The sequence below is a fragment of the Falco rusticolus genome, chromosome 4 (assembly GCF_015220075.1).
Source record: "Falco rusticolus isolate bFalRus1 chromosome 4, bFalRus1.pri, whole genome shotgun sequence".
Taxonomy (NCBI): domain Eukaryota; kingdom Metazoa; phylum Chordata; class Aves; order Falconiformes; family Falconidae; genus Falco; species Falco rusticolus.
In genome coordinates, this window is record NC_051190.1 from 53,793,599 (window position 1) to 53,817,225 (window position 23,627).

Consider the following 23,627-nt stretch of genomic DNA (forward strand, 5'->3'; position numbering starts at 1 on the left):
GCCAGGTTTCTCTGCTGAGTAACTGTCATTGTCATTATTTTTATATCCCTTTCCGAAGCCCAGTCCATGTTTGTGCAGCACCCATCCCTTACCCCTCGATTCTGACCTGGAGTCCCTACAAGTGATAACCGCAAGTATACACTGTACATTAGCAGTGAAGAACCTTCATAGAAACCACCCCCACAAAAAAATCCTCTTGCTAGAGCCTTGGAGTGAGGACATCACTTGGCCAGGCTGTCACTATGGCTCTGGCCTGCCCAGCCATCCCAAGGACTCCTGGAATCATTTGGAGCTTGCAAAGATCAACTGTTGACCGGAATGTGGGAAGTGCTCCAGCTTAACTCTCGGTAACAGAGAAAGAAATGAAGCCATGAGCGACAAAAAAGAGGTGAGAACTGTAGAGGGCACATGGAAGTAATGAAAGTGATGGAATTGTCAATGGCAATATTAACTGTCACAGTCAAGCCGTGTAAGGTTACAAGTAGGTTTTGTTTTCCTTGGCTCTGCCATAGCTGCTAGAGAGTGTAAACTTCCACCACCGCAAGGTCAGGGCTAATGCCCAGGCTGGGAATACGTGGTAGTTTGCCCTGACATGCAGTTACAATGTAACCCTGTCCCTGGCAGAACAAAGCAGACTCTGGCTTTGATGTTTGGACACATGAAAATGTTTGAATTTCAGTCCTTGGTCACACATAAACTCCAAAGGTTAGCATCAGTGTTAAAATCCATTTACTGTTCTCTGCCCAGGTGAAGCTGTGATTTAACTTCTGTAAGGATTGGTGTTGTCAGAGCCCTAATTATTGAAGGGGGCATGGGGAAGCAAAGCAGAGCTTGTAGAGCAAAGTTTTATTCTGCATTAGATCCAGTGGATAAAACAGAGATGTCTGGGGGCTCATAAGGTCACAGTGGCTGTAGCCCATAAGGGATTGAGGTCATTTCCCTATGTCCCACTTTGGTTTTCTAGCCCCTTCCCATCACTCCATCCTATTTCTTATAGCCTCCCTGGGTCTTTGCAGAGGATGGGGTCTAAATTTGAAGGGGGATAGCATTTTCCAATGGGCATCATCTGGGAATACCATCGGCCCATGGGGCTCAAGGAGAGGGTGGAGAGGCCATCAAAACACTCAAAGCTCATCCCTCACCAAGGCTCAGGCACTGCACCCCAGCCAGCCATCACCTCACAGGAGGGCAGACCTGTTGCTAGTCACCCATCCAAAATTCCTGGGCTTGTGCAACGATTTGGGTTAAGATAGAGAGATGGGTTCATGCTGCAAGGGATCCTGGCTCAGCTATACATACCCATGCTCCATCTGTGCTACAGTTGGTGGGATGACTCCAGACACACACACAGACAGCATGTTTTATCCCCAGAAACTGTACACAAGGCTTGAATGCACAGCCTCCTGCAGCCCTGGAAAGGCAGGTGACCACATGCATTCCTAACTCACATAGATAAATGAAAATGATACTACAGGTTAGTAGTGATGTTTGCAGCTCCCTTCTCCTCCCACTGACGAGGTAAATGACATTGGTAAGATCTGTCCTTTGCTTGAATGTGAGATAGGAAGGAGGTACTGGTATGTCCTTGCTCATATGTCCTACCTGTGCTCCCTCTGGGGGTCTTATGTACAAGACAATTTGAAAACTCCGAGGAAATTCTTACATCTCTGGAGAGGGTATTTGTTGTTCTCTGACCTTTCAGAGGTTTACTACAAGCTGATGCCATCCTGCCAATGATATTTCATGCACAAAATAAATGTGTCGGTATGGAGCTCATAACAACATAATGCAGCCCCAATGCTGTCATGCTTCTGGGCTCACCCCCAGGCTCCCAGGCCACTTTGCTTACCTGCCAGCTCGTCTGGCCTGATCTTGCACACCCGGTCACACACTAGTGCCAGCTGCCAGCACCACGGACACACAGGTCCTCTGACTCATGGTCTTGAATTTAAAGAAAGGAATTTAATAAGACAATAGGACAGACTGCTGATTTACACACAACTAGTCCTTTTTATCCCCTTAACCCTCTATTTTCCTCCCCAAATCACCTAAATCACTCCTTTTCCCCAACTTTTTTTCCTTCCCTAAACATCCCACCATAAGCTCTGTGCAATCCCAAAATGGTCTCCCCCTGCATGCCACAGGATATCCCCCCTCCCCTGACAGCAATCCCCCTTAGTCCAGATGGTGATCCAGAGAGCTGCTCCTGATGATGCATCTCAGTGGGTCCCATGCGGGGACTGTGAGGCTGATGGCTTTGCTGGGACAGTTCTGGGAGGGACATGGACAAAATACTTGTTCCTTGGAAGTTGCTTGATTTGGGCTCCTACCTGTCAATACGCTCCTCTGCTCCTCTGGCCTTGTGCAGATGGAGTTTTGATGGGCTGATGACCCCTGGGATGGGGCTGGGAGTAGCTCACTGTGAGTGTGCAAGTGAGCCTTCATCCCATAACCCAACACCACAGTAACCAGAGATACAGAGCAGCTGTACACGTGTCCTGATTTAACCCCAGCTGGTAACTAAGTACCACACAGCTGTGCGCTGACTCCCCCCTCACCCAGAGGGATGGAGAGGAGAATCAGAAAGGAATGTGAAACTCAAGGGTTGAGATAAGAACAATTTAATAGGTAAAGCAAAAGCCACGCACGCAAGCAAAGCAAACCAAGGAATTCATTCACTACTTTCCATTGGCCAGGCAGGTGTCCGGCCATCCCCAGGGAAGCAGGGCTCATCACACGTAACGGTTACTCGGGAAGACAAATGCCATAATGCCAAGTGTCTCCCACTTCCTTCTTCTTCCTCCAGCTTATATGTTCAGCATGATGTCGTATGGTATGGAACATCCCTTTGGCCAGTTCAGGTCAGCTGTCCTGGCTGTGTCCCCTCTCAATTTCTTATGCCACTCCAGCCCTTTTGCCGGTAGGGACCAAGAAACTGAAAAGTTCTGGACTTAGTATAAACATCACCCAGCAACAACTAGAACCATCAGTGTGCTATCAACATTGTTCTCACACCAAGTCCACAACACAGCACTGCACCAGCTACTAAGAAGAAAATTAACTCTATCCCAGCTGAAACCAGGACAACACGTGAAGGAGGCAAAGACAAAAGACATGATAACTGTTAAGCAAACAAGACCATATCAGTGTTGGCACTGCATGGATCTGATAGCCATGGGATCATGCAATTATTTCACAGATAACACCCGAACAAACAACGCAACAAGGACAAATTAAAAGCGTAGCCGATATCTGAACTGAACATCATTAACAGGGTGCATCGTCCCGAATCCCCAGCGGCTGATGTCTATTGGTGGGATCTCCTCTTCTCTGTTGACTAGCTCCAGGTCATAGTGACTTAGCATCAAGAACACAAACAGTTTAATTTCAGCAGTAGCAAAGAACCGCCCAGGACAGATGGATACTCCTGCGCCCCAAGGCATGTTGAAATATTTCACCCTCTTCCCGTTTTTGTAGAAATCCTTCCTGGTGCCATCTGGGTTTACAAAGCGGTTGTATTTAAACTTGTGAGGCTCAGGATGAATTTCTGGGTTCATCTGCACAGACATGTGTGGGAACAGAGCCACCCTGTCTCCTGTGCGGAGAGTGTACTCTGTCCCACTGCTCATTTTAAGGCTGGTGTCCTGGAGGACAGCTCTGATCAGTATCGGGGCTGCAGCCAGCCTCAGGGTCTCCTCCAGAGCACTGTCCAGAAGAGGAGTCTGGTTTAACATGTCCCTAGTGATAATTGGTGGGCTCCCGGGCTTTGTTTCCTGGCCGTTCTCCCTTAAGACTTTATCTACCTCATCCCTCACAGCCTTCATAGCTTCTGGATGTTTCATTAGATAAAAAAGGAGCCAAAAGGCAGTTGGGCCTGCATTGCCCTGGGATGCCCAAAGGAGCATAAACATGAAACGATCCCGCATGTACTCAGGGACACCGTTTTCTGCCAGAAGCTGTTCTTGATCACGTATCCACCCACTAACATTGTCCTTCTGCCAGCTCTTCTTCACAGACAGCACGCTCCAGAAGAACTTCTTCAGCCGTTCAGCTTCTCTTTTGTCCTTGGGAGGCAACCCAGCAGAGGCCAGGTGAGGGAAGAGGCGGTCATACTTCCGAAACTCGTGGAACAGCTGGTTGGAGTGGACACGATCTTGCTCATTAGCCTTCTCCTTGTTATCTGCCCCTTGGTGTGGCTCAGTGCCATACAAAGCCAGGTACCCAGCTCTGAAGACAATGTTGTAGCAGTAGTGGAAGAGGCTATCCTCTTGCCACACTCGCTTCTCCTCTCCTGAGCTCAGATTGAAAAGCATCAGCTTCTGAAAGTTCTCCATGGTGGCTTGTGTCATGACAGCAAGTCCATCTCCCATCAGATGCTTCATGCTCGATGCATGAATTATGCTATGGCTGGCTTTGACGGCCTTGTAGCCAAAAACCTGCAGGACCAGTTTAGACGCAAAAGTCCTAAAATCTAGTTTAGATCGTGATTCCTTCACGATAGCTCCAAAGCAGAAGGGGTCCATCACAAAGGTGAAGTAATAGCCTCCAATCAGCACTGTGAAAATATCCCCATGTTTTCTCTGCATCCTTTTTAGAAACCCTGAACTGTCCTTTCTGAAATCCAGAGCGTAACCCAGCCAGGGAATGGTACCTTTGTCCAGAGGTGGCTCATCGGGTCTCTGTCGCCGAAACATGCCCAGGAGATAGAGGCCACCAAGCAGCAATGCTGCCAAGGTACAGAGAATCACCCAGAGTGCCATGACAGCTCTGCACCCATCCAGAAGCGGGGACCAGAGCTAGGCTGGGGCAGGAATGTGCTTTTTATTCCCATCCAGCAGCTGATATGCAGATGCACAGCTGCCAACCTCTGTCCCTATTGGCAGGAAGTGTTTGCCTTTCCTCTCCAGAGGCTCCAGCGTGTACATCTCCCTCGATGAATAGACAGAGATTTTTAAGGTGGAATCAAGTTGGAGTTACTGGGCTGCTATGTAAGGCAGATGGGTTTTGGCGTGTGCTCTGCAACAGCTTAAGCAAATTCCCTTTTCTAGGCTTCACGGAGCCCAGGTTTTGAAAAAAGGGTTCATAGAATTTCACTCACTGCCTTTAAGACCAGGCTATGGACATGCACTGCAGCCTGAAAAAATGAGAGGAAGAGTGGATGTTGGAAATGCTACTGAAAATGAGCTCAGGACCAAGGGAAGGGGGTTACAGCTGAGCTAATTTGGTCTCAAAAGCCAACAGAAGGAAAGGTCTCCAACTTTTTGATGTTCTGCAATGCACGGTGCCCCATAACTGCTTTGCCAATGAACAGTGCAAGCACTGCTAACCTGTACAAGGGCAAAGCAAAGCAGGTCTGCTTTCCCCGAGAGTGATGAGGATGAATCATTTGCATTTCCTTCACACCGGTTGAGTCTGGAGTCTGCAACTGGCCAAGCCCAACTCCTGGCTGGAGAGCAGTGGTGCCCAGGTGGACGCCAGCCCTTTCTTCTGTGCCAATGCACACACCCCCGATGCTCAGCAGCTGCAAATCAATCATGTTCAGCCAATGCTCCAGCAGCAGAGCACCCCCAACCCTCTTCCCTCCTGCTCCCACCCCTGTACCTGGCAGTTTTATCCATTTTCCCTTCTGCTTCTCGATCTCTCCTGCTCCCCACCCTCCACAAGGGGTTCAGAGATTATGTCAGAGACACCATGCCTCAACTGGCACTATGCCTCTGGGTGCTGCCACCCTGATCTATGCAGCTGGTCACTGCAGCCTCTGCCCCAGCTTCTGGTGCCTGGACCTTGCAGTGCCCTCACATAGGATAGAGAGTGACATTATCTGGAAAGAAAGTTTGAAAAAGTATTTCATAAGACTATAGGACAGACTGCCACGAGCAGGCGTGAGGCACACTGCTTACATACAACTAGCCCCTTTTATAAGCCACTCCTACTTTCCCTACCTTTGCCCTTCCTCTGAACATCCCATCATAAGTTTTGCACAGTCCCACAAACCCTACTCTGTACGGGATCACAATCTTCATCTTAATTTTTGCTCCCTAGCCGCTCTGCCCTTCTGCATTCCCTTCCAGTGACCTACCTGTGGAGCGAAGGCCACATCATAGCATTAGTTAAATATTTATTCTGCCTTTTTTTTATAAGAAAAGCTCCCAGCCTTACCACTCTGGAAACAAGCTGTAGCAATGTTGGCAGGAAATATAAGCAGTGAAAACAAATCCACCTTTCTAGATCAACTCAAAGCCCTTCTCAGTCCAGTAACCTTGTCTAGCAATAAAATCAAGCTGATGAGTATTTTCTCTTAAATTATTCATATTATTTGTATAGTTCTAGGCAACTGTCATGATCAATAGGTTTTCAGGCTGGAAAGGGTCCATTTAAGGTTCAAGAGTATTTGGGGTGAATAGCACCTTCAAAGGTCAGTAAATTAATAACGTTGAACTTTAAAGCCACACTGGGTAATAAGAAATGGCTAACAGCTGTCGGTGCTCTTCTGTTCAAGGCCATGCTCTCACTGGGCAGTGTTGCAAAGCCAATATTTATGTTAAAGACTGTATCCATGGATCTCTTTTTGTCTTGTCAAAATGGATCTTGGGGAAAGCAAATACCTCCACCACTGTTCTGCTGAGCCCATTATTTCTTTTCTCTTTCTCACTGGTTGTTATTGGTTTAAACTTTGTTGCTGATCAAACTGATCTCAAATCAGTTTATGATCAAACTGATCTCTAACCAAGGATCTGTCCCTCAGAAAGACACAGTTTCCTGCTCAACAGTCCCAAGCGTGGCACAGCTCACCGTCACAGAGAAACCTGTCCTTGCTCAGACAACTCAGTTTAAAGGTGCCTGATTCTTCCTGTTGTCTTTCCTGGAAGACAAAGGAATGAGCCTGGTTGAACACATCTATCTGGCAGATGGAAGAAGCCAGGAGAAGTAAAGCCACTCCCCAGGCTGGGCTTCTGGCCACCCACCTCTGGCCTGCTGGTTGAATGTGGCAAATCCATTCCCCAGCCTACAGCAGAAGCAGGAGGGGTAATGGGATCGCTCTCCTTCACCAGACCCTTTCGGATCTGTGGGGGAGGAGTTCTGCATAAGTTTCAGTTTGTATTTTTAAGGGAACAACATATGGATTAGCTGCTCTTTCATCTGCTAATGCCCCACATACTCCAGACAGCCGGGCTTCTCCCATGAGCAAAAACCCAGGGCAATTATTTTATAATAACTCCAGTTACAACAGAAACAAATCCCACGTGTACTTGTCCAGTTCCAACACAGAAAATCCTCATCTCAATGCTGGCACTAGGATGACTGCTCATGCAGTGCTGTGGGCTCATGTCTACTCCATTGCATGGCCAGGTGCAGCGAATGAAGAGACGGGACGCAGCTTGATGCAAGCAAATGTCAATTTATTGTACAGAAGCACGAGTTTATATACACTTTCAGAAGCTGCGCGTTTTAAACAGATTGGTTCTTGAAGCTAAGCATTGCATACTAGGCCATCCCCGATTGGTGGTTAACTACTATCAATTAACAGCAAGGTGTTACCTTTCCTTGGCACCATCCGTCTCCCACTCCCCTGTGCTCTGTAAACATGTCTCATCATGTTAATTGTTGTCTAGACAAGCTCGAGCACATTCCCCTCAGCTAACTGATTGCCACGCGTGGTCCTAGTTTCCAGCCCACTCCTGCATCTCCCCCTTCCTGTTGCACAAAAAGAACCTTTGAAACCGAACAAGTAAAAACAAGGTATAAGTAATAGAACAAATAAAAAAGCAACTAAGACATCTTATCAATGTCAAAATAACCCACTGTCTCTGTTCCGTACGATTTTACAGCCAGGACCAGTAAAATACAGCATAGAGGGCATACATGTAATGTAAGTATTTATCGTGCATTTGTGATACTCAACATTTCTATCTCAGCTGAGTAACTGCTGCAAGACCGACTTGTCTCTGAGGGCTTGATGTCAAAGAAAGCGCTTCTCTTGAAAATGGCCTGAGGGATCTTCCATAAATATACCCTGAATCGTTTTTTCACAAAAGCATAGAGCAAAGGGTTGAGACAGCAGTGGACCAAGGACAAACTCTCTGTGATCTGCATGGCATAATCCAATTGCCTACTGCTTTCACAGCTCCTGATCACACCGACATCTTGCAGGGAGTGAAGGATGAGGACAACGTTGTAAGGGGACCACAGGACAAAGAAGACACCCACCAGAGTAAAGACTAAGCAGAGTGCTCTCCTTGAGCCAGGCATCTGAGAAATGGTGAGGACACATGCTATGCGGGAGTAGCAGAACACCATGAAGAGGAAGGGAAAAAGGAAACCCAGGATGTTTTGAATTACACGAAAGACAATTTTCCAAAATAAGTGTTTCTGGCCATAATCATGGGCACATACGACAGACTTGTTGCGGATTTGCCTTGTGCTGGTGAAGAGGCCATCAGGAATGGAGAGAAGTATGGAAAGAACCCATACCACCAGCAAGACAAGGATGTAATTCTTCCATGCCATGGAGCTGTGAGGAGAGCAAGCATGAACTATCTGCAGATACACATCCAGACTCATGCAGCTTACAAAAAAGATACCACTGTAGAAATTCATAGTGTACATGGCATTTAAGACTGGGCACACTATGTCCCAGGTCATCCACTGAGAAATGTACAGAGCCCAGAAAGGCAGAGTTAGTAGTAGGAAGAAGTCTGAAACCACCAGGTTCAGCAGAAACACCTCGGTCATCTTCTTTTTCTTCTTGATGTGCATAACGAGGACAATAAATAGGAGGACATTGCTAGCCAATCCAACCAGGAAGATCATGGTGTAAAAAGATGGTAAGAATACTCTGCTAAAGGAGAGTACCTCTTCTTTTGTGCAGAGGCCATACTGCATGTAATCCCTCTCATCCAAGTACTCGTACAGGTAGTCGCTCGAATTGGCGGCATCCAGTGAGGTGGCAGTGGGGTTTGCCACCTTTGATGTTGTGTTGGGCAAGTGGCTCCCTAGGAGCAAAAGGCAAATGAAGGAGATCAACATGTTGTTCCAGTCTATGTGGGAAAGACAAACATCACATCACAGAGGGTTTTCCTGAGGTTCATAAACTTAAGTTTCTTCCACCTTCTGATAAGTATTTTGTGTCCTGTATTCCTTGGCCTTTGCCTACTGCATCAGGACAGCTGCCTACACATACATGCAAAAGAAAATAATTCTGGTTTCCTTTCTGCAACACTTTCAAACTTGAAAGTAACTGACATAACTCACCACTTCCTCCTGACACCATTACAAGCTTTTGAGGAAGTTTCTGCTCTAAAATATGGGACATCCACCACCACACTGCACTGTGAGCTGCTTTAGATTCAGCTGGGTCACTACTGAGAAAGTGGCATCTCAATGCCCAGTGAAGCAGAACCTGCCACCAGCACCTTTATGTGGGTGGGTCTTCTCCCAGAGGTGAAATGCTGAATCACTGCTCCTGGTAGGACACTGACCCCTCTTCATGCCAACTCTAGGACACCAAGCCAAGGATTCTTGTAAAAAGTATTAGTAAGTGGAAAACACAGAATCATAGAATGGTTTGGGTTGGAAGGGACCTCAAAGATTATCTAGTTCCAACGCCCCCTGCCATGGGCAGGGACACCTTCCACTAGACCAAGGACTAGACTCATCAAAGGTAAGGACATGTAGGCACCAGAATCAACTCCTGAATCAAGGTGAGAGGTAGAAATTTAGCTGGAAAGATGTTGCTGGAATCGATTTTGTGTGAGACAAGGTGTGGGTTGAAACTCTGCTGACAAAGGATGGTGAGGGCTGTACAGTCTGCCACTCCCCAGGACTGCAGGCTGGTGTCAGTGTTTAGAGAGCTGCAGCCCAGATTTCAGGAAATGGTGATTGATTTGGCAAGTTTCCTAATTTTGGAGTCTGATTTTCAGGAAAAAAAAAAAAAAAAAAAAGAAAACACACACAAAAATACTACAAGGGTTTCATCTCCCAAAAGCCACCCAAACTGGGCAACAGCTGTTGCTGAAGAGCCCATCTCTCACAGCGGGAGATGGGATCTGCCTGAGACACCTCCCACCAGATAACATGAAGGTTAATGTGGTGTTTACACATCAAGACAAATGTCCACCCTCTGACAGCAAACTAGGACTGTCACAGGAATAAAATAGTGCAAATAGCCCTTCACCCCTAAAACACACCATTTTTCAGTCATGGCCAAAGCTGCACACCTTTCCCCTGGGGTTCATTTTTCCAGCAATCCCAAAACAGGCATGGCTGTGTAGCTCCCTGCCTGCAGTCACTCCTGCTTTGTTCTCCTCAAGGACCATTGCCCAAGAGGCTTGCAGCCACCGAGTAATGAGAAAATGAAACTGTTAGGCCCTGGTTGTGCCATGCATCCCAAGGAGGACATACCCCACAGTGGCTCTGGAAATTCTGACACCTCCCTCCCCATGAACACCCCAGGAAAGGGGAGACCCTCCACCCTAGGCAGGTTAAGCGAAGTACCTGAAGCTTAGAGCAAGGTGCTGAGGATGCCTGTGGGTGTGCAATCATAAGGGCTGAAGCTGCAGACATACCTGTTGTTGCTCGATGTCTAAAATTGCTTAAATACCCATTCCAGGCAATTCCAGGCAGCTGGAAAGAAAATAAAATTTGGTTTCTGCTGGATTGAAAAGTTTTCTTGCTGCCTTGCAGTTCTTTGGTGAGTGCTGCAGGACACTTCAGACAGAGCAGCGATGAATAGCACAGATTTCCCATGGGAGAATGCCAGAAAAAGACTTTTCTGGGAATTAGCTTTTTTTCTTTTTTTCTGCTTCATATTTTGGAGGAAATTCATTCTTAGCCATATACAGTTCTGACAGTATGACTCTGAGAGGAAACCAAAGCTGCCCAGCCTTCTGATCACAGCAACACCCAGCGAGATGTTTTCTTTTCTCCACCCCATCTCTTCCCAAACAAGAAATCTGTTCCTAATTTCTTTTTCTCTGTTGATTCTGGGTTTGCTGCATCCCAAACACCTTTTTTCTCCCTCTCCCACCTCATGCTGGCACTGACATTCACATCCCCATCCCATAGCACATAGCACATAGCGGAGAACTGAGGAATGCAGCATGGACTGAGCCCAAAAATTAACCTCAAGCCTGCTGGAGCACTGGCACTTACAAGCTGACTAACTTCAGAGAAGAAAATAGAACTTCTCCAGGTTTCTCATGCAGCTTTGTCTACGAGCAAGAAGCACAAAATGCACTTACAGGAGCTGCTTCTGTTCCCATCCTGCCAGAGGCTCGAATCTGGCTTTTAGGATCCTCTTTTACTTGTGTAAGAGCGTGGGCAGGAAACGTGAGCTCAGTGTGACCTCCCTGGTGTTGTTTTGCCTTTCCTGGTGTTGATCAGTGGATAACAGCACTGGAGGAACAATCTCCATGCACTGTCCAAACATGTGTCCCTTTACATCTACAGCTGGTGCCTGCACCCACAGTTGGGCTTTGCCACTTGAAATTCCCGGCAGAACTGCAGTGCCTTCTGCCACGGGTGCCACAGGGACCCAGTACCCTCCCTTCAGAAATGCAACCTGGTTTTGTCTAGCTCAGTTCAGGCACCATGCTAGGGATGGGCAGAGCCCCTGGGACCAAGGATCCGGCTCAGCACAACACAAAGGTCACTGGTGGATCCCGTGCACCCCAGCATGCACAGGCTGGGTGGTGAGGCCACCCACAAAATAGTCTCAAGTAGGTTTTTCTGGGATGTACCAGATCAGGATCACCCAGACAAACATGCAGACCAGCCACTTGCTTAAGAATAACCAGTTCCTGTTGCTCTTCTCTCCTTTTTTCCATGCATGCTTTTCCCCCCATCCCACCTTGATCCTTCCCTTTTCTCTACCCCATCTCTTCCCAAACAATTTCTTTTCCTCTGTTGGTTCTGGGTTTGCTGCATCCCAAACCTAGATGTGGCAAGAAGCTCCTATCTTGTTGTTTTGTTTTCTAAAAGCTTTAATTAGTGGAAACATCTGCCATTGCCTGACAGATGGATACTAAGATGATGTCCACCCTGCCCACCTCCCAGCTCCCCCAGGCAGGATTGGACCTGCTTCGCCTTTGCACCTAGCGGCTCCCGGGGCTGAGACCCAAGTGTAGAAAACTACATTTTTTCCAGGAAATCTGAATAAGCCGCGTGCTACTTGGATGCTGCAGGATTTTCACCCCCTGCAAGAGCGAAAAAAGGCTACCAGTGAGGACACAGCCAGGGCCAGGGGGTGCTGGCAGCTCCATGGGGACAATCACGTCTTTGCAGGGAGCATCAGATCCTTGCAAGTGGTACCATAATAAGGAGCTTATCACCATGGCTAAACATCAAACAGAGATCAACCACAGCAGAGATATGCCAGACTCCCAGCACTGCCACAGGAAGGTTTTGGGGACAGCTTCATGGCACAACCCTTTGCTCGCCTGTCAAAGGTATTTCTGATAAAGTGGCTTATTGGAGAGGTTTTAGAGCATCACTGCTGGTGAGTGGTCAGCCTCCGGATTGTTTCCCTCATCTCGCCACCCAACAGAGCCACAGGGAACACCCTAACTGTGTCAAGGCCATCCCCTGTGCCAATCCTGGTGGGCTTTATAATCCCCAAAACACCCCGGTAAAAACAGAAGAAGAGAGCAACAGCAATGGCCACACATCTGCATCCAGCCTGCCCTGTGGCAGGTGGATTTGCAGAAAGAAATATGTTATTTTTACCCATTTGCATATTTGCCACCATCAGCTGGTGTACTCGTGTGCCTGCTCTAAAAAATATCCTATAATAAATATATATGAGCAACATACACATTAGCAGAGAGCAAGAAGCCGCTCACAAAGCAGAGGCGCCTGGCACGCACACAGGGATGCTACAGGTGACAGCAGTTTCATTAGACCAGCAATTAAAATGAAATAAGTTTTTGTTTTTAATTGAGTTTCTCCCCTGAAGCACATATTGCACAGACCTGCAGGGAATTAAATGTGCCTGTGAGAGTCACTGGAGAAGCTAGCCTTTGCTGTAATTTATTACAAGATTTTAACTCAATTCAGGAGCTGGTAATTGCATAGATTTTTCTTTCCCTTTCAGACTCGCAGAGCCCTAATGGCTTTGGCAATTAAAGTAACCAGATTATGGATAATGGGAAGCACATTTAAAGAGATACAGCAGTACTAACAATCGGTTGTCTTTCTTTGGAACAGGCTGCCCAGGGAGCTGGTGAAGTCGCCATCCCTGGAGGTGTTTATAAGATGTGCAGATGTGGCACTTAAAGACATGTTTTAGTGGTGGGCTTGGCAGTGCTGGGTTAATGGTTGGACTCAACGATCTTAAAAGGTTTTTTCTAATGTAAATGATTCTGTGATTCTTTTATACTGCTGGAAATGCAGTGTCAGTGGCGCAGTGGCCCTTCAGGAGCAGCCGCTCTGCTCCCCACCACGCTCGGGGGTGAGCAGTCATGAACACCGCACTGGAGTGCTGCAAAACTCGGCAGGGGTTTTGGAGAAAAGGGGGTTTCTTCACTGTTTTGCTCCAATGAGCTGTCCCCGGGTTTAGGGGAGGGTTTTAGGCATCTTCCAAGATCCTTCCTGCTCTAGAGTGCGGTCAGGAGCAGTATCTAGTTGTCTTTGGGCTTCAAAACCCACTGCCTGGTATTCAGCAGAGCAAGCTCTGCCTGAAAGCTGAGATTCAGGAAAAAACAGTCATTGAGACGATTCACCAGCACGAAAAAAGAGAATGAAGCCGCGGGAAAGGTTCTATTTGATGTAGAGAGCGTGGGTTACACCTATACAGAGGCTTTTGAAGGGAGAAGCGGCCAAAGCCCAGGAGCGGCCGCCGTGCTGCCTGGGGCGGCCCCAGGCCCGGCCTTTTGGCGGGAAACACCTCAGGGAGCCAACAGCTCTCCCACAGCGCCCCCCAGCGGGGGCCGCGCGCGCCGCCTCGCCCAAGGCCTCGCGCCCGCCGCATTGCGGAGAGTCCCTGCCGTGACGTCCCCGCCCGCGTTAGGAGGCGGTGTCAGCGGCTGCGCTCTGGATTGGCTGGCGGCGGGCGGGGCTGCCCCGCGGCACGCTGGGAGCTGTGGTTCCTCCGGCCCGGCTGGCGGGCGCCAAGGCGGAGGGGGCGGGGCGGGAACTGGCCAATAAGAGACGGGGGCGGGGCCAGGCCCAGCAGAAGCCGGCCGGCATCTGGATCGGTGAGCGGGAGCTCTGGTGGCGACGGAGGGAGGGCCGGGGCCTTGGCTGAGGGCCGGGGTCTCGGAGGGACTGGGCACCCGGGAGCTGAGGGAAGAGCTGTGGCGGGGTGAGACCGCGGCGGGGTGCGGGCACCTGGGGCAGAACCAGGGGCAGAGCCACGACTGGAAGGTGCCTGGGGCTGGAGTGTGTCAGGGGCCCTGTGTGGGAACCTGGGCCTAGAGGAAGGTGAGAGCCTTGCGTGGGTGCCGGGACCTGGGGCTGGAGTGGGGCAGTGGTCCCCTGTGGGTCTGGGCCGGGGGAAGGCAGCCTGGTGGTACCCGCTGCTGTCACTTTGCTGGGAAGGGTGCTGAAACCTGTCACATTCCTGCCCCTGTTCCTCCACCCGTGTCAGAGCTGTCCCCCGTGGGTGGTCGCAGAGGTGTCCCTACACCACCCTGCCGTGGGTGTCAGCAAGGTCAGGGTGAGTGGGACATGTCTTTCACCCAGCTGCTTCTGCTCCATGCCCAGCCTGGTCTCTGTGTGAGCTGAAGGTCACGGAAACCTCTTGCAATGGACAAATTGATTTACTTCTTAATATCCCTTTCTTGGGTAAATCTCACCTCTGGCTGTCCACCTCTCCTGAGTGACAGGGTGCTCTCATGTTTCCTTCTCCGAATGAGTCAGGCTAAAATACAACTTACATTTAGCAAACAAAGGAAGTTGTAGCAGGCGCAGAGAGACTGCAAATCCTTTGCACTGCAGAGGAAATGGTTTGTGCATTTAGTTAAAAAACCAGTTAGCCTGCTGAAATGGATGAGCACAAAATGCGGCGTAACCAGGGAATATGGCCACGTGTTAAGTGTATATTTTGCATGTGTTTACTAGCCTGGGCTTAAATTAAATTCCTGTTGGTTTATTTCAAGAGCTTGGAGTACTTCCATGTGACCCTGAGCTGTGTTTTTCTGCTGAGTATGTTGGTGACCATACTGGTAGAGATTTTTCTAGCAGAGATCTTTGTGATGTTGCTGGGCTAATTGTGCTAGCAGAAATAGTCAGGAATTGAAGAATGATGTTTATGCAGAGCAGTGACAAGGGAACAGGTCTCGGGGTAGTCTGTGATGGGGACAGCACGACAAGCTGACAAGTTTTGTTGGATGGTCTCACTGGTTCAGTGATGATGGCTCAGTGAGTAGACCCCTTCTTATGGCCATCACTGAGGTGTTTTTTTCTTTCGGGGTGCAGGTGAGAAATCACCTGTGCTGTAATGGAAATGGTTCATCCTTCCGATGCATCTGTGCCTATCAAGGGCTTCAAGACTTGCTCTGGCTCCTCAACAGCTGCCATTTTGTGTTCTCCAGCAGGAATTTGAAACTACATTGGAACTGGTGAATGAGGTGGGATAGGCCATGGTACTGACTGATGAGTTGCTAGGTAGGGCTGACCTTCTGCAGCAGCTGGCGCTTTCCACAGAATGCCTCAGGTGCTGTTCTTGGCAGGGAGCGAAAGAGGAGGGATGAACTTTTCTGAGGTCATTAAGGAATAGCTTGTGAAAGCAGAGCAGTGTGGTGGAAGATGGAAGTCCTGAAAGGAAATGCAGGCAGCGACCAAAGCTTTCAGTGGCTCCTTGCTGCCTGTGAGCCTGTGGGGGCTGCTGGGATCTGCAATGGTGTAAAAGCAGATGGCAGAAATGCATTGCTTTGTTCCTTTTTTTTTTGTCCTGTCCTTACCTGTTCTAGTATGCAATGATTTTGCTTCCCAAGACTTCATGTGAATTAAATCACCTGTATGTAGCTCATCAGCCTGAGTCTAGCTCTTGTATCTTACTATGTGAACGTTTGTGACCGGTGGAATATGCAAGGAATTATCTTTTTTAAAAAAGTTATCTTACCTTGGTGTTTCTAAAACCTGAAGAGAGATTCTTTGTCTTCACAGTCACCATGTCATCTGGTCAGGAATCCGTTCTCTCAGAGTATGAATCTGACACCAGCCAGACATCAAAGCTGTTAAGAAAATTTAAAGAGACACCATTTGTACCCATCGGTAAGTTTAATAATGAGGAGATGTGGTTACATAGATCTTTCTCTTCATGGGCAGTCAATATAGTAAACACCATCACTGTTCACCTTTTTCCTGTGAACAGGAAATTATTTTGAAATTACTTCCTCATGTAGGGTTGTGTGGCAACAGCAGTACTCCTTCTGCCCAGAGGGGTATTTGTTCTGCAAGAAAGAGGGGAATCGATGAGGCCTGTTATTTTAAATAGAAAACTCGGAACCTACAATTACAAAAAAAAACCCCAAAAAAACCCAAACAAAAAACCCCCAACCTAAATAAAAAAACAAACCCTGAAAGACTTTTTAGGTGAGCTTAACGAATAGGTTTAGGTGATCCTGTTGGGTAGTAAGTACTGTGTTTTGCAGGTGTTCTGGAGTATAGTTACCAGGAACTATGTGATCACCTCAAAGTGATTTTAAAGCTAAAACAATACAGACCAGGTGTATCTAAAACGCAGCCGGCCTGCTAAACATTTTGCCCTTCTCTGCTGCCATCCCTTAGTTTAAAATGCATTTTCTTGGTAAGTTTTGTGGTACCACAGCTTGAGAAGGTTGTTCAAGTTCTCAGCCTCTCTGCCAAGACCCTGAAAAAGCCTCTGATGAGAGAGAGGATCAGTTGTGTTCATCCTGAGAGCTTTCCACTGATCAGGAACTGTCTCTGACATGAGACATGTTTTAATTTCCAGCCACCTTAAACGGAGAGCAGTCGGGTCACTTGGGGTGAACTGTTCCAAGCATTTGCCAACAGATACCTGTCACTGGCTCCTGTGGTCACAGGACTTTGCTCTCCAGTTTAAGGCGTACTACAAACTCCCTGAGTTCAGGTTCTCCCAAGCAGATTGGCAGAACTTACTTTCAACCTGTGTTGGAGATAGTTTGAAGGCCCTAAAACTCTCAATAATATAAAAATAGTATTTTAAATAATATTTAATGAAGCTACACATGGATCGTACACCAGTGAAGTAAGGGTTTATAGCTTCACAAGTGGAATTGGTAATACTCCCGTTCAAGGAGACGAGCTGTCTGGGCTCTCATCAGTAAAATATACATAATGCTTAAAACTAGGCAGCCTCCTTTGAACTGTGTAAACAATCATCCTAAATATGGAATAAAGTGGATGGAATTGGGAAATTTTGAGCATTGCTGCTCTGTATTCTGTGAGAGCGTCCATGTACACAGGTTGGAGTTGGCACAGCCAGGGCAGTGTTCAGTCTGTTGAACAACTAAAAGTGAACTCTGTCCCTGTGAAAGGGACCTTGCTGAACCTCTCTCCCACAGCACCGGACAAGTAATGTATGACTTGTCCTGTCCTGGTCAAAGCTGGCCAAACGTCATGGCACCCAAAATAGCAACCTCAGCAGGCTGGTGGGTACGTCAGGGTGCAGCCACTTGCTGAGTGTTCGAGCTGCAGCTGAGCGGTGTTCTTGGGTGTGAGCTTCCATCCAGCAAAGAGGGTGCAAGCACTTGTTCTGAAAAAAAATCCAACTCTGACACCTTGAACTACTGCTTTGGCATTTTAGTGGAAATCTCCCACTCTTCTCTGCACTGACTTGTGCATTAAATGAGGTGGCACGAGTGAAAATAGTAGGCAGGCTGGGACTTGCCATCTACACAAAAGTGGAGTGATTAGACCACAACATACTTATGTTAGGATGAGAGGAAACAGCCTCAAGTTGTGCCAGGGCAAGTTTAGATCAGTATCAGGAAGACTTTGTCGAAAGGCTGGTCAAGCACTGAACAGGCTGCCCAGGGAGGTGGTAGAGTCAACATCCCTGGAGGTACTTGAAAGAAGTGTAGACGTGATGCATAGGGACACAGTTTAGCCGTGGTCTTGGCAGCGTTAGGTTAACGGTTGGACTTGATCTTGAAGGTCTTTTTCAATCTAAATGATTTTAAGATTCCCAGGGTATTTTTAAGTTTGTCACTCGCACGTCATGATGACTTGGATCTTGACTCAGAGGATGCTGTCCTTGCTTTACAGGGATGGCTGGCTTTGCCATGGTGGTTGGCTACGGGCTGTACAAACTGAAGCACAGAGGTGAAATGAAAATGTCACTTCACCTGATTCACATGCGTGTGGCAGCACAGGGCTTTGTCGTGGGAGCATTAACATGTGGTACGTACTGCACGGGAGGCTGTCCTCAGCAATGGTGAACTGCAGAGGACCTCTCGCATCTCTTCTCCTGGTGGATAATAGAGCATGCATGAAATACCCTTGGGGTGGAAGTGTCGTGGCTGTTACATTTTAGGATATTTATGCTCAGTACTGGTGTTTGCTTGGCCTTTCTAGAGTAATGTGATGTTTAAGTACACATATGTAATACTAAACTATACTTAAGAGAGAAGTTCCAACTGCTTTTAGATGTGGGAAGTATGTGATGTTCTACAGATGCTTAAATTAGAGGCAAATTAGAAAAAACATCTGATATTAATATTTTCCCTTGTATATGTGTTGCTGTTTATGAAGTTAGTGTGTTGGAAAATCAGCTTGTGTAGACTGTGGTATTACATATTCTATATATGTGCACTTTTCAGGACAGGAATTGTGTCCCTGAATGTACTGAATGATTGGTACATCCCAGGTCTCATCTAAGTATTGCAGCTCTTTGCGTGTGTAAATGTATATCCTGTGAAACGCTGTCTGTGCTGTACTCCCAGAAGGTACCACAGAAAAGGTACAACAGAAAAGCTTGACTTTGGCTGCAAAGCAAACTAGAATTGGCTTGGGACCTGCATTTTCATATACAGTTTCTCTGTATATGAAGAATTTTGTAGTGTTCCATCACTGCTATTTTGAAAAACATAAAGAGACAGCAGAAGAGAAAGTGAAACGTTATTTCTTTTGCTGAGACTCTCTCTTCTGTTCTGATTTTGAAAGCCGTTGTTTCCTATTTAACCAGCTTTCTAACTGTGCTTGTATTTCTGTCTTGTAGGTGTGCTGTATTCAATGTTTCAGGAGTACGTGGTGAAGCCCAAGGAGTAATGGAAAGCTGACTGAAATCTCTGTCCTGGTGGTGGCCTACATGCTGCAGCTACAAACCTCATATCGAGGGGTTCTTGAGGAAAAAAATAATACATGGTATTAGAGAATTGCCCTTTATCTGTTTTGTGTATGGTACACTGTCCTGAAGCTGGCAGCCTAAATGACTGTGCACTGGGGGAGCAGGTATCAAGAGTTTGGCTCTTTCTGATTGAGACTACCATATCCCATTTCTAGGAGATGTAGTATATTCCCTTTATCTTCCTCTCAACTGTCAACCCTGTCTTAAAATTGGTGACTACTTTTGCTGCAGTTGCCCAAAACTGAAGTCTGAACTATATTCTGTTAGGCCACAGGCAGAACGTGGAGGCCACGTCTGTAAAATGGTGTCGTGAACGCTTTGCTGCCATTTTCTATCCTGTGGATTTGTCAGCCTCCAGTTTTGTAACTTAGGAAGTTACATCTAGTACCACTAAATGACTTCTAAACTATTGAGAGATATATAAACTTCTATTTTTTTTTATTTAAGGCATAAGTATTTGGTATGTTGCAGCTATTTAAATGTTATATTTATTCATTGTTAACGAAGACACAGGCTCCCTATTTTTAATACAGATTTTCAGACTCTTGGATTACTATATTTTGTAACTTTATTTACAGTGTTCTTCTGAGTAACATTTAAATGTAACATTTAAAATATACCTTGTGAAAACTAAACCTCGATTTGGTGTTCTAATGCTTTTAGGTAAAATATACGATCTAGCTCTGACTTCTGCGGTATCATTCCCCATAGAAATTCTGAATCATTTAAATCTGAAAAGCCCCCCCATCATCTTCAATGAGCCATGAAAACCTTTCTCTGTGAATTGCCACTGTTATTTTACAGCCAACCCCCTTGTATCTCCAATAGCAGTCATAAAAATAAATGTTTTTACTGATTGGCTTTATCAACACCTCATTTTTTCCTATTGGCTTACATTCCGTGGTGATAGTATGATGTCTCTGTAACAAATACCGCAAGGTACATACTGCAACTCTGTGACACACTGTACAGGAGCAGTGGGAGATGAAATACAAATAAACATGTGAGCACTGGAGAGAAGTGTTTGGCTATGGATTTGTTGGGGGGGGGGGGCTCGCTCCCCCTGTTCATGCATTCTCTTGCAGAGGGATGGGGTAAGCTGGTATACCTGAACAAAAATCACCAGGGAGGGTGCGATGTTACTGGACAGTACAATGCTATCCCTGGCTGCTCACTCTCGCTGGAGTAAAGCTGGGGAGGCTGTAAGGAGACGCCCCTCCATCGCGCAGATGCCTTTTCCTGTACCTGCTTTCCTCCTTCCCCACCACGGGGCACAAGAAGGTGCAGCTCCGCTCCCGTAGCCCCGAGGGGCCGGCCTTCCTGCGGGCAGAGGGGCCGGGAAGCGCCCCGGGGCAGGCGGCGGCCGAAGGAGCTAACATGGCGGCCGGGCTGAGGAAGGCCGTGCTCGCGCCGCCGGCCGTGCCGTACCACCACTGCGCATGCGCGGCGCTGCCCTGACCTTGGCGGCCGGAGCGCCGTTGCTATGGGAACCGCGTGGGGCAGGGCCGCGCCGGCAGCCGCAGCCGGAGCCGCTGGGCCCGGCCCTACCGAGGCGGGCAGCCGGCCGGACAGGGCGGCCGGGGGGAATCTCCCGCTGCCCTCGGGGCCGGGAAAGGCGGTTTCGGTAGGCTGGGGGGTGGGGGAGGCGCGGGCCGGCGGCCCAGGGGCGGAGGGTGCAGTGCGGCCCTGTCAGGCCGCGGGACGGGCGGGCGGGGCAGAGGGAGCCCCGCGCCCCACGCAGCAGCCGGGCGGCACATCCCCCTGCGCTGGGTTTGCAGTCGGTACGGTACGCACGTAGGCAAAGGGTGCCCCGAGGCACCGTACCGGGGCTGGGGGAAGGTGTCCCTGCCCATGGAAGGGCATTGGAGCTAGATGGTCTTTAAGGTCCCTTCCAACCCAAACCATTGTGTGGCTCCGTGACCCCTCATACCCCAGGATCACTCATACCCACGAGTCCTGTGGGCTGTGCAGAGGCACTGAACTCTGCTCTTTGGGCTTGTCAATCCTTAATGCCACCTTGTCCACACACCCATGTTGTCCTGAGGCAGGCGTGGAGGTAAAGCTGTTTGCAGAACATCTCTGCCCATAACAGGACGTGCAGGCACAAAGGGACATAGCGTGCATTTGGTACTTTATCAGCATGATTAATGCCTTAGTGTGAGTAAGGGCCTGCATTAATTACTCAGTGGAGGGCGTGCCTTCGTAAGTTTTTACTGGTTGTTTTTCCTAGATCAAAGGTGCACTAGATATTTTGCTGACAGTGAATGTCAAACAGAAGGAGAGGGGGCTGGAATACATCAGAAAACTCATCATCTTTAGTCATGCTAAGTAAAGCTCTAGACATTTAAATGGGTAGCAATATTATCGCTTTAATGTTATCACTTCATGCTTAGAAATGTGGGGGAAAGATGCAAGCCACAGTCTTGGTGTCTAGTGCCCAAAGGAAGCATTAGGATAAATGGAGATCTTTCTTCCTCTGTCAGTCCCACAATAACCCAACAATGGGGGGATCTGCACCTTTGTTTGAAATGTGGGAAGGAAGTCTGGATGGTTGCAAACAATCTCTGTTCCTATAATCTCTGTCAGTATAATGTAACTGCCACATTTGCTTGGATTTGACCCCAATGTGCTCTTCTGTAAAAAAATTTATTTAAACAGATCTGTTCAAAAACATTTTAAAACGTTGCTTTTTGAATGCTAGAGTGAAAAGACCCGAAAACTTTTATCAAGACTGTTTGAAAGCCATTTATGGAAAAAGGCGCTTGAAGCAAGGCCGTGGGGCTGAAGAGCACAGTGACTGCAAGGAGAAGGTGGCAGGGAGACTGCACAGAGGTCAGTGAGAAAAAACTGCAAAGCAGCTGCTAGAAGAGGATGTTTTTCAAAGTGATGTTGATCTCTGCTCTCTGTCACTTTTTATTTTCTTCTTGTTATGCTTTTAGTAAACAATGGAGTCAGACATGAAAGTGAATGAACATTTCAAAAGCCAGTTTAAGGCTTATCAAGAACAACAGCAAAGACGCCTGCAAAATCTAATGGAGAGGAAGAAAAAGCAGAACAGTCAGAAGGATGATAATGGCAATGCAAAGGAGACATTTGGAATCCCAAATGATCTAAACCTGTTTGAAACAGGACAACCTGTAAATGAAGATGACAGCAAAAGGTAAAGGTGTAGCAGAACCATTCCTTGAGGAAGTCACAGAAGTATGTTTTGTGTATGACCTTGTGAAACTCATATTATTAAGTTGACATAGCACTTTCTGTCTTCACATATTGGGCTTTCATTATCCGGAGAAGACTCTCACTGTCCCTAACATGTTTATCCTTAGATTGTTGTGATGTGGGTTTTATTATCAGTGTTTCACAAATGAAGAGCGAAAGGACAGAGGGGTTAACACTGCCACACTAGGACAGCTAGGTACTATCTGATGAAATCCAGTAATTCAGGATCACAAGCATCCTCTGAGCTGTTGGTTAGTTCCTGCCTAGTCTTGCAAACAAACAGGTTCCCTACGTGAGTAATTTCCAAAGACAAATAAGGGCAATGCAGCTAAATGAGTGCAGGCCAAAGGCAGTGCAGTGTGTTCCTCTGGCTACCTTTGCCATATAACCTGATTCAGTAGATCAAAAGACAGCTACATAGGAGGATCTCACAGACGGAGTTGCCTTCTGGTTAAGATACTTGACAGGGTTATACAAAGTAGGGTTTTAAACCTCACTGGGGACAGGGGTTTGGGTCTTGTCTCACCCACTGGAGTAGTATCTGGATTACCAGGACATTAGACATTCTGGTATGGATCTCCCTGGTTCTTGTTTTTGGACTGGAGTGCATAATTCAACTGACTGAAGCAGAGATTTGAAACCCCAGCTCACATAATTTATCTTCCTTCTAGGATATAGTCAGTCTTTTCTTCTGACTCAATTCATATTTTTTTTACACACTAGAACAGGTCTGAAGCCAGCTGGACACATCCCAAAGTCGTCTGCAGTTACTACAGTGCTGGCTAGTTAGGGATTTGCTTTGTGTTGGTAGTAAAGCCAGCTGAAGAAATTCCCGCTTTTGCTTCCCACTTCGCACCTGTGCTCATATGAGTGTTTGCTGGAAACTGCATTCACTTTCTGGGGCAAGCGTACTTTTATCTCAAGTCATTTCAGTGATCTCATTTACAGCTTTAGCCCCACAGACTGTTTTATTGACAGCATGATGGGGTACTGTGTTACCCCAGCACATGATGTACTGTGATACAGGGGCAGGAAGGAGAAGCTGGCAGCTCAGCCAAAACCAACAGATCATGGGTGGAAAACCGTATACCTTTGAGACAGTTTCCCCTCCCGGAATCCA

At 47.5% G+C, this 23,627-nt stretch overlaps 4 protein-coding genes across 5 annotated transcripts in view; 2 read left to right on the forward strand and 2 right to left on the reverse strand.

Moving 5' to 3' along the window:
* Positions 1-3,091: 3,091 nt before the first annotated feature.
* On the reverse strand, positions 3,092-4,817 carry LOC119147281 (5-beta-cholestane-3-alpha,7-alpha-diol 12-alpha-hydroxylase). The gene has a single exon (XM_037386030.1). The coding sequence runs from the start codon at positions 4,758-4,760 to the stop codon at positions 3,234-3,236; it is 1,527 nt and encodes a 508-aa protein (XP_037241927.1). The 5' UTR covers positions 4,761-4,817; the 3' UTR covers positions 3,092-3,233.
* A 2,804-nt stretch (positions 4,818-7,621) lies between these two features.
* On the reverse strand, positions 7,622-11,443 carry ACKR2 (atypical chemokine receptor 2). Its single transcript, XM_037386031.1, has 3 exons — positions 11,241-11,443; positions 10,566-10,623; positions 7,622-8,993 (listed from the first exon to the last, which is right to left on the reverse strand). The coding sequence occupies exons 1-3, from the start codon at positions 11,259-11,261 to the stop codon at positions 7,879-7,881; spliced, it is 1,194 nt and encodes a 397-aa protein (XP_037241928.1). The 5' UTR covers positions 11,262-11,443; the 3' UTR covers positions 7,622-7,878.
* Positions 11,444-14,134: 2,691 nt separating this feature from the next.
* Positions 14,135-20,303, forward strand: HIGD1A (HIG1 hypoxia inducible domain family member 1A). 2 transcript variants are annotated; one of them, XM_037386058.1, is made up of 4 exons: positions 14,135-14,192; positions 16,105-16,212; positions 18,208-18,342; positions 19,160-20,303. In XM_037386058.1, exons 2-4 carry the CDS (start codon positions 16,110-16,112, stop codon positions 19,207-19,209), a joined length of 288 nt encoding a protein of 95 aa, XP_037241955.1. In that variant the 5' UTR covers positions 14,135-14,192; positions 16,105-16,109; the 3' UTR covers positions 19,210-20,303. The 2 variants fall into 2 exon arrangements, with proteins under 2 accessions (XP_037241955.1, XP_037241956.1); XM_037386059.1 differs by lacking the exon at positions 14,135-14,192 and adding an exon at positions 14,259-14,418.
* Positions 20,304-20,800: 497 nt separating this feature from the next.
* CCDC13 (coiled-coil domain containing 13) overlaps positions 20,801-23,627 on the forward strand; it is a 31,954-nt gene continuing 29,127 nt past the window's right edge. Inside the window, exons 1-3 of the mRNA XM_037386904.1 lie at positions 20,801-20,912; positions 21,990-22,120; positions 22,228-22,448. Coding sequence (XP_037242801.1) covers positions 22,234-22,448 — 215 coding nt within the window. The 5' untranslated portion in view covers positions 20,801-20,912; positions 21,990-22,120; positions 22,228-22,233. The remainder of the gene's footprint in view (positions 20,913-21,989; positions 22,121-22,227; positions 22,449-23,627) is intronic.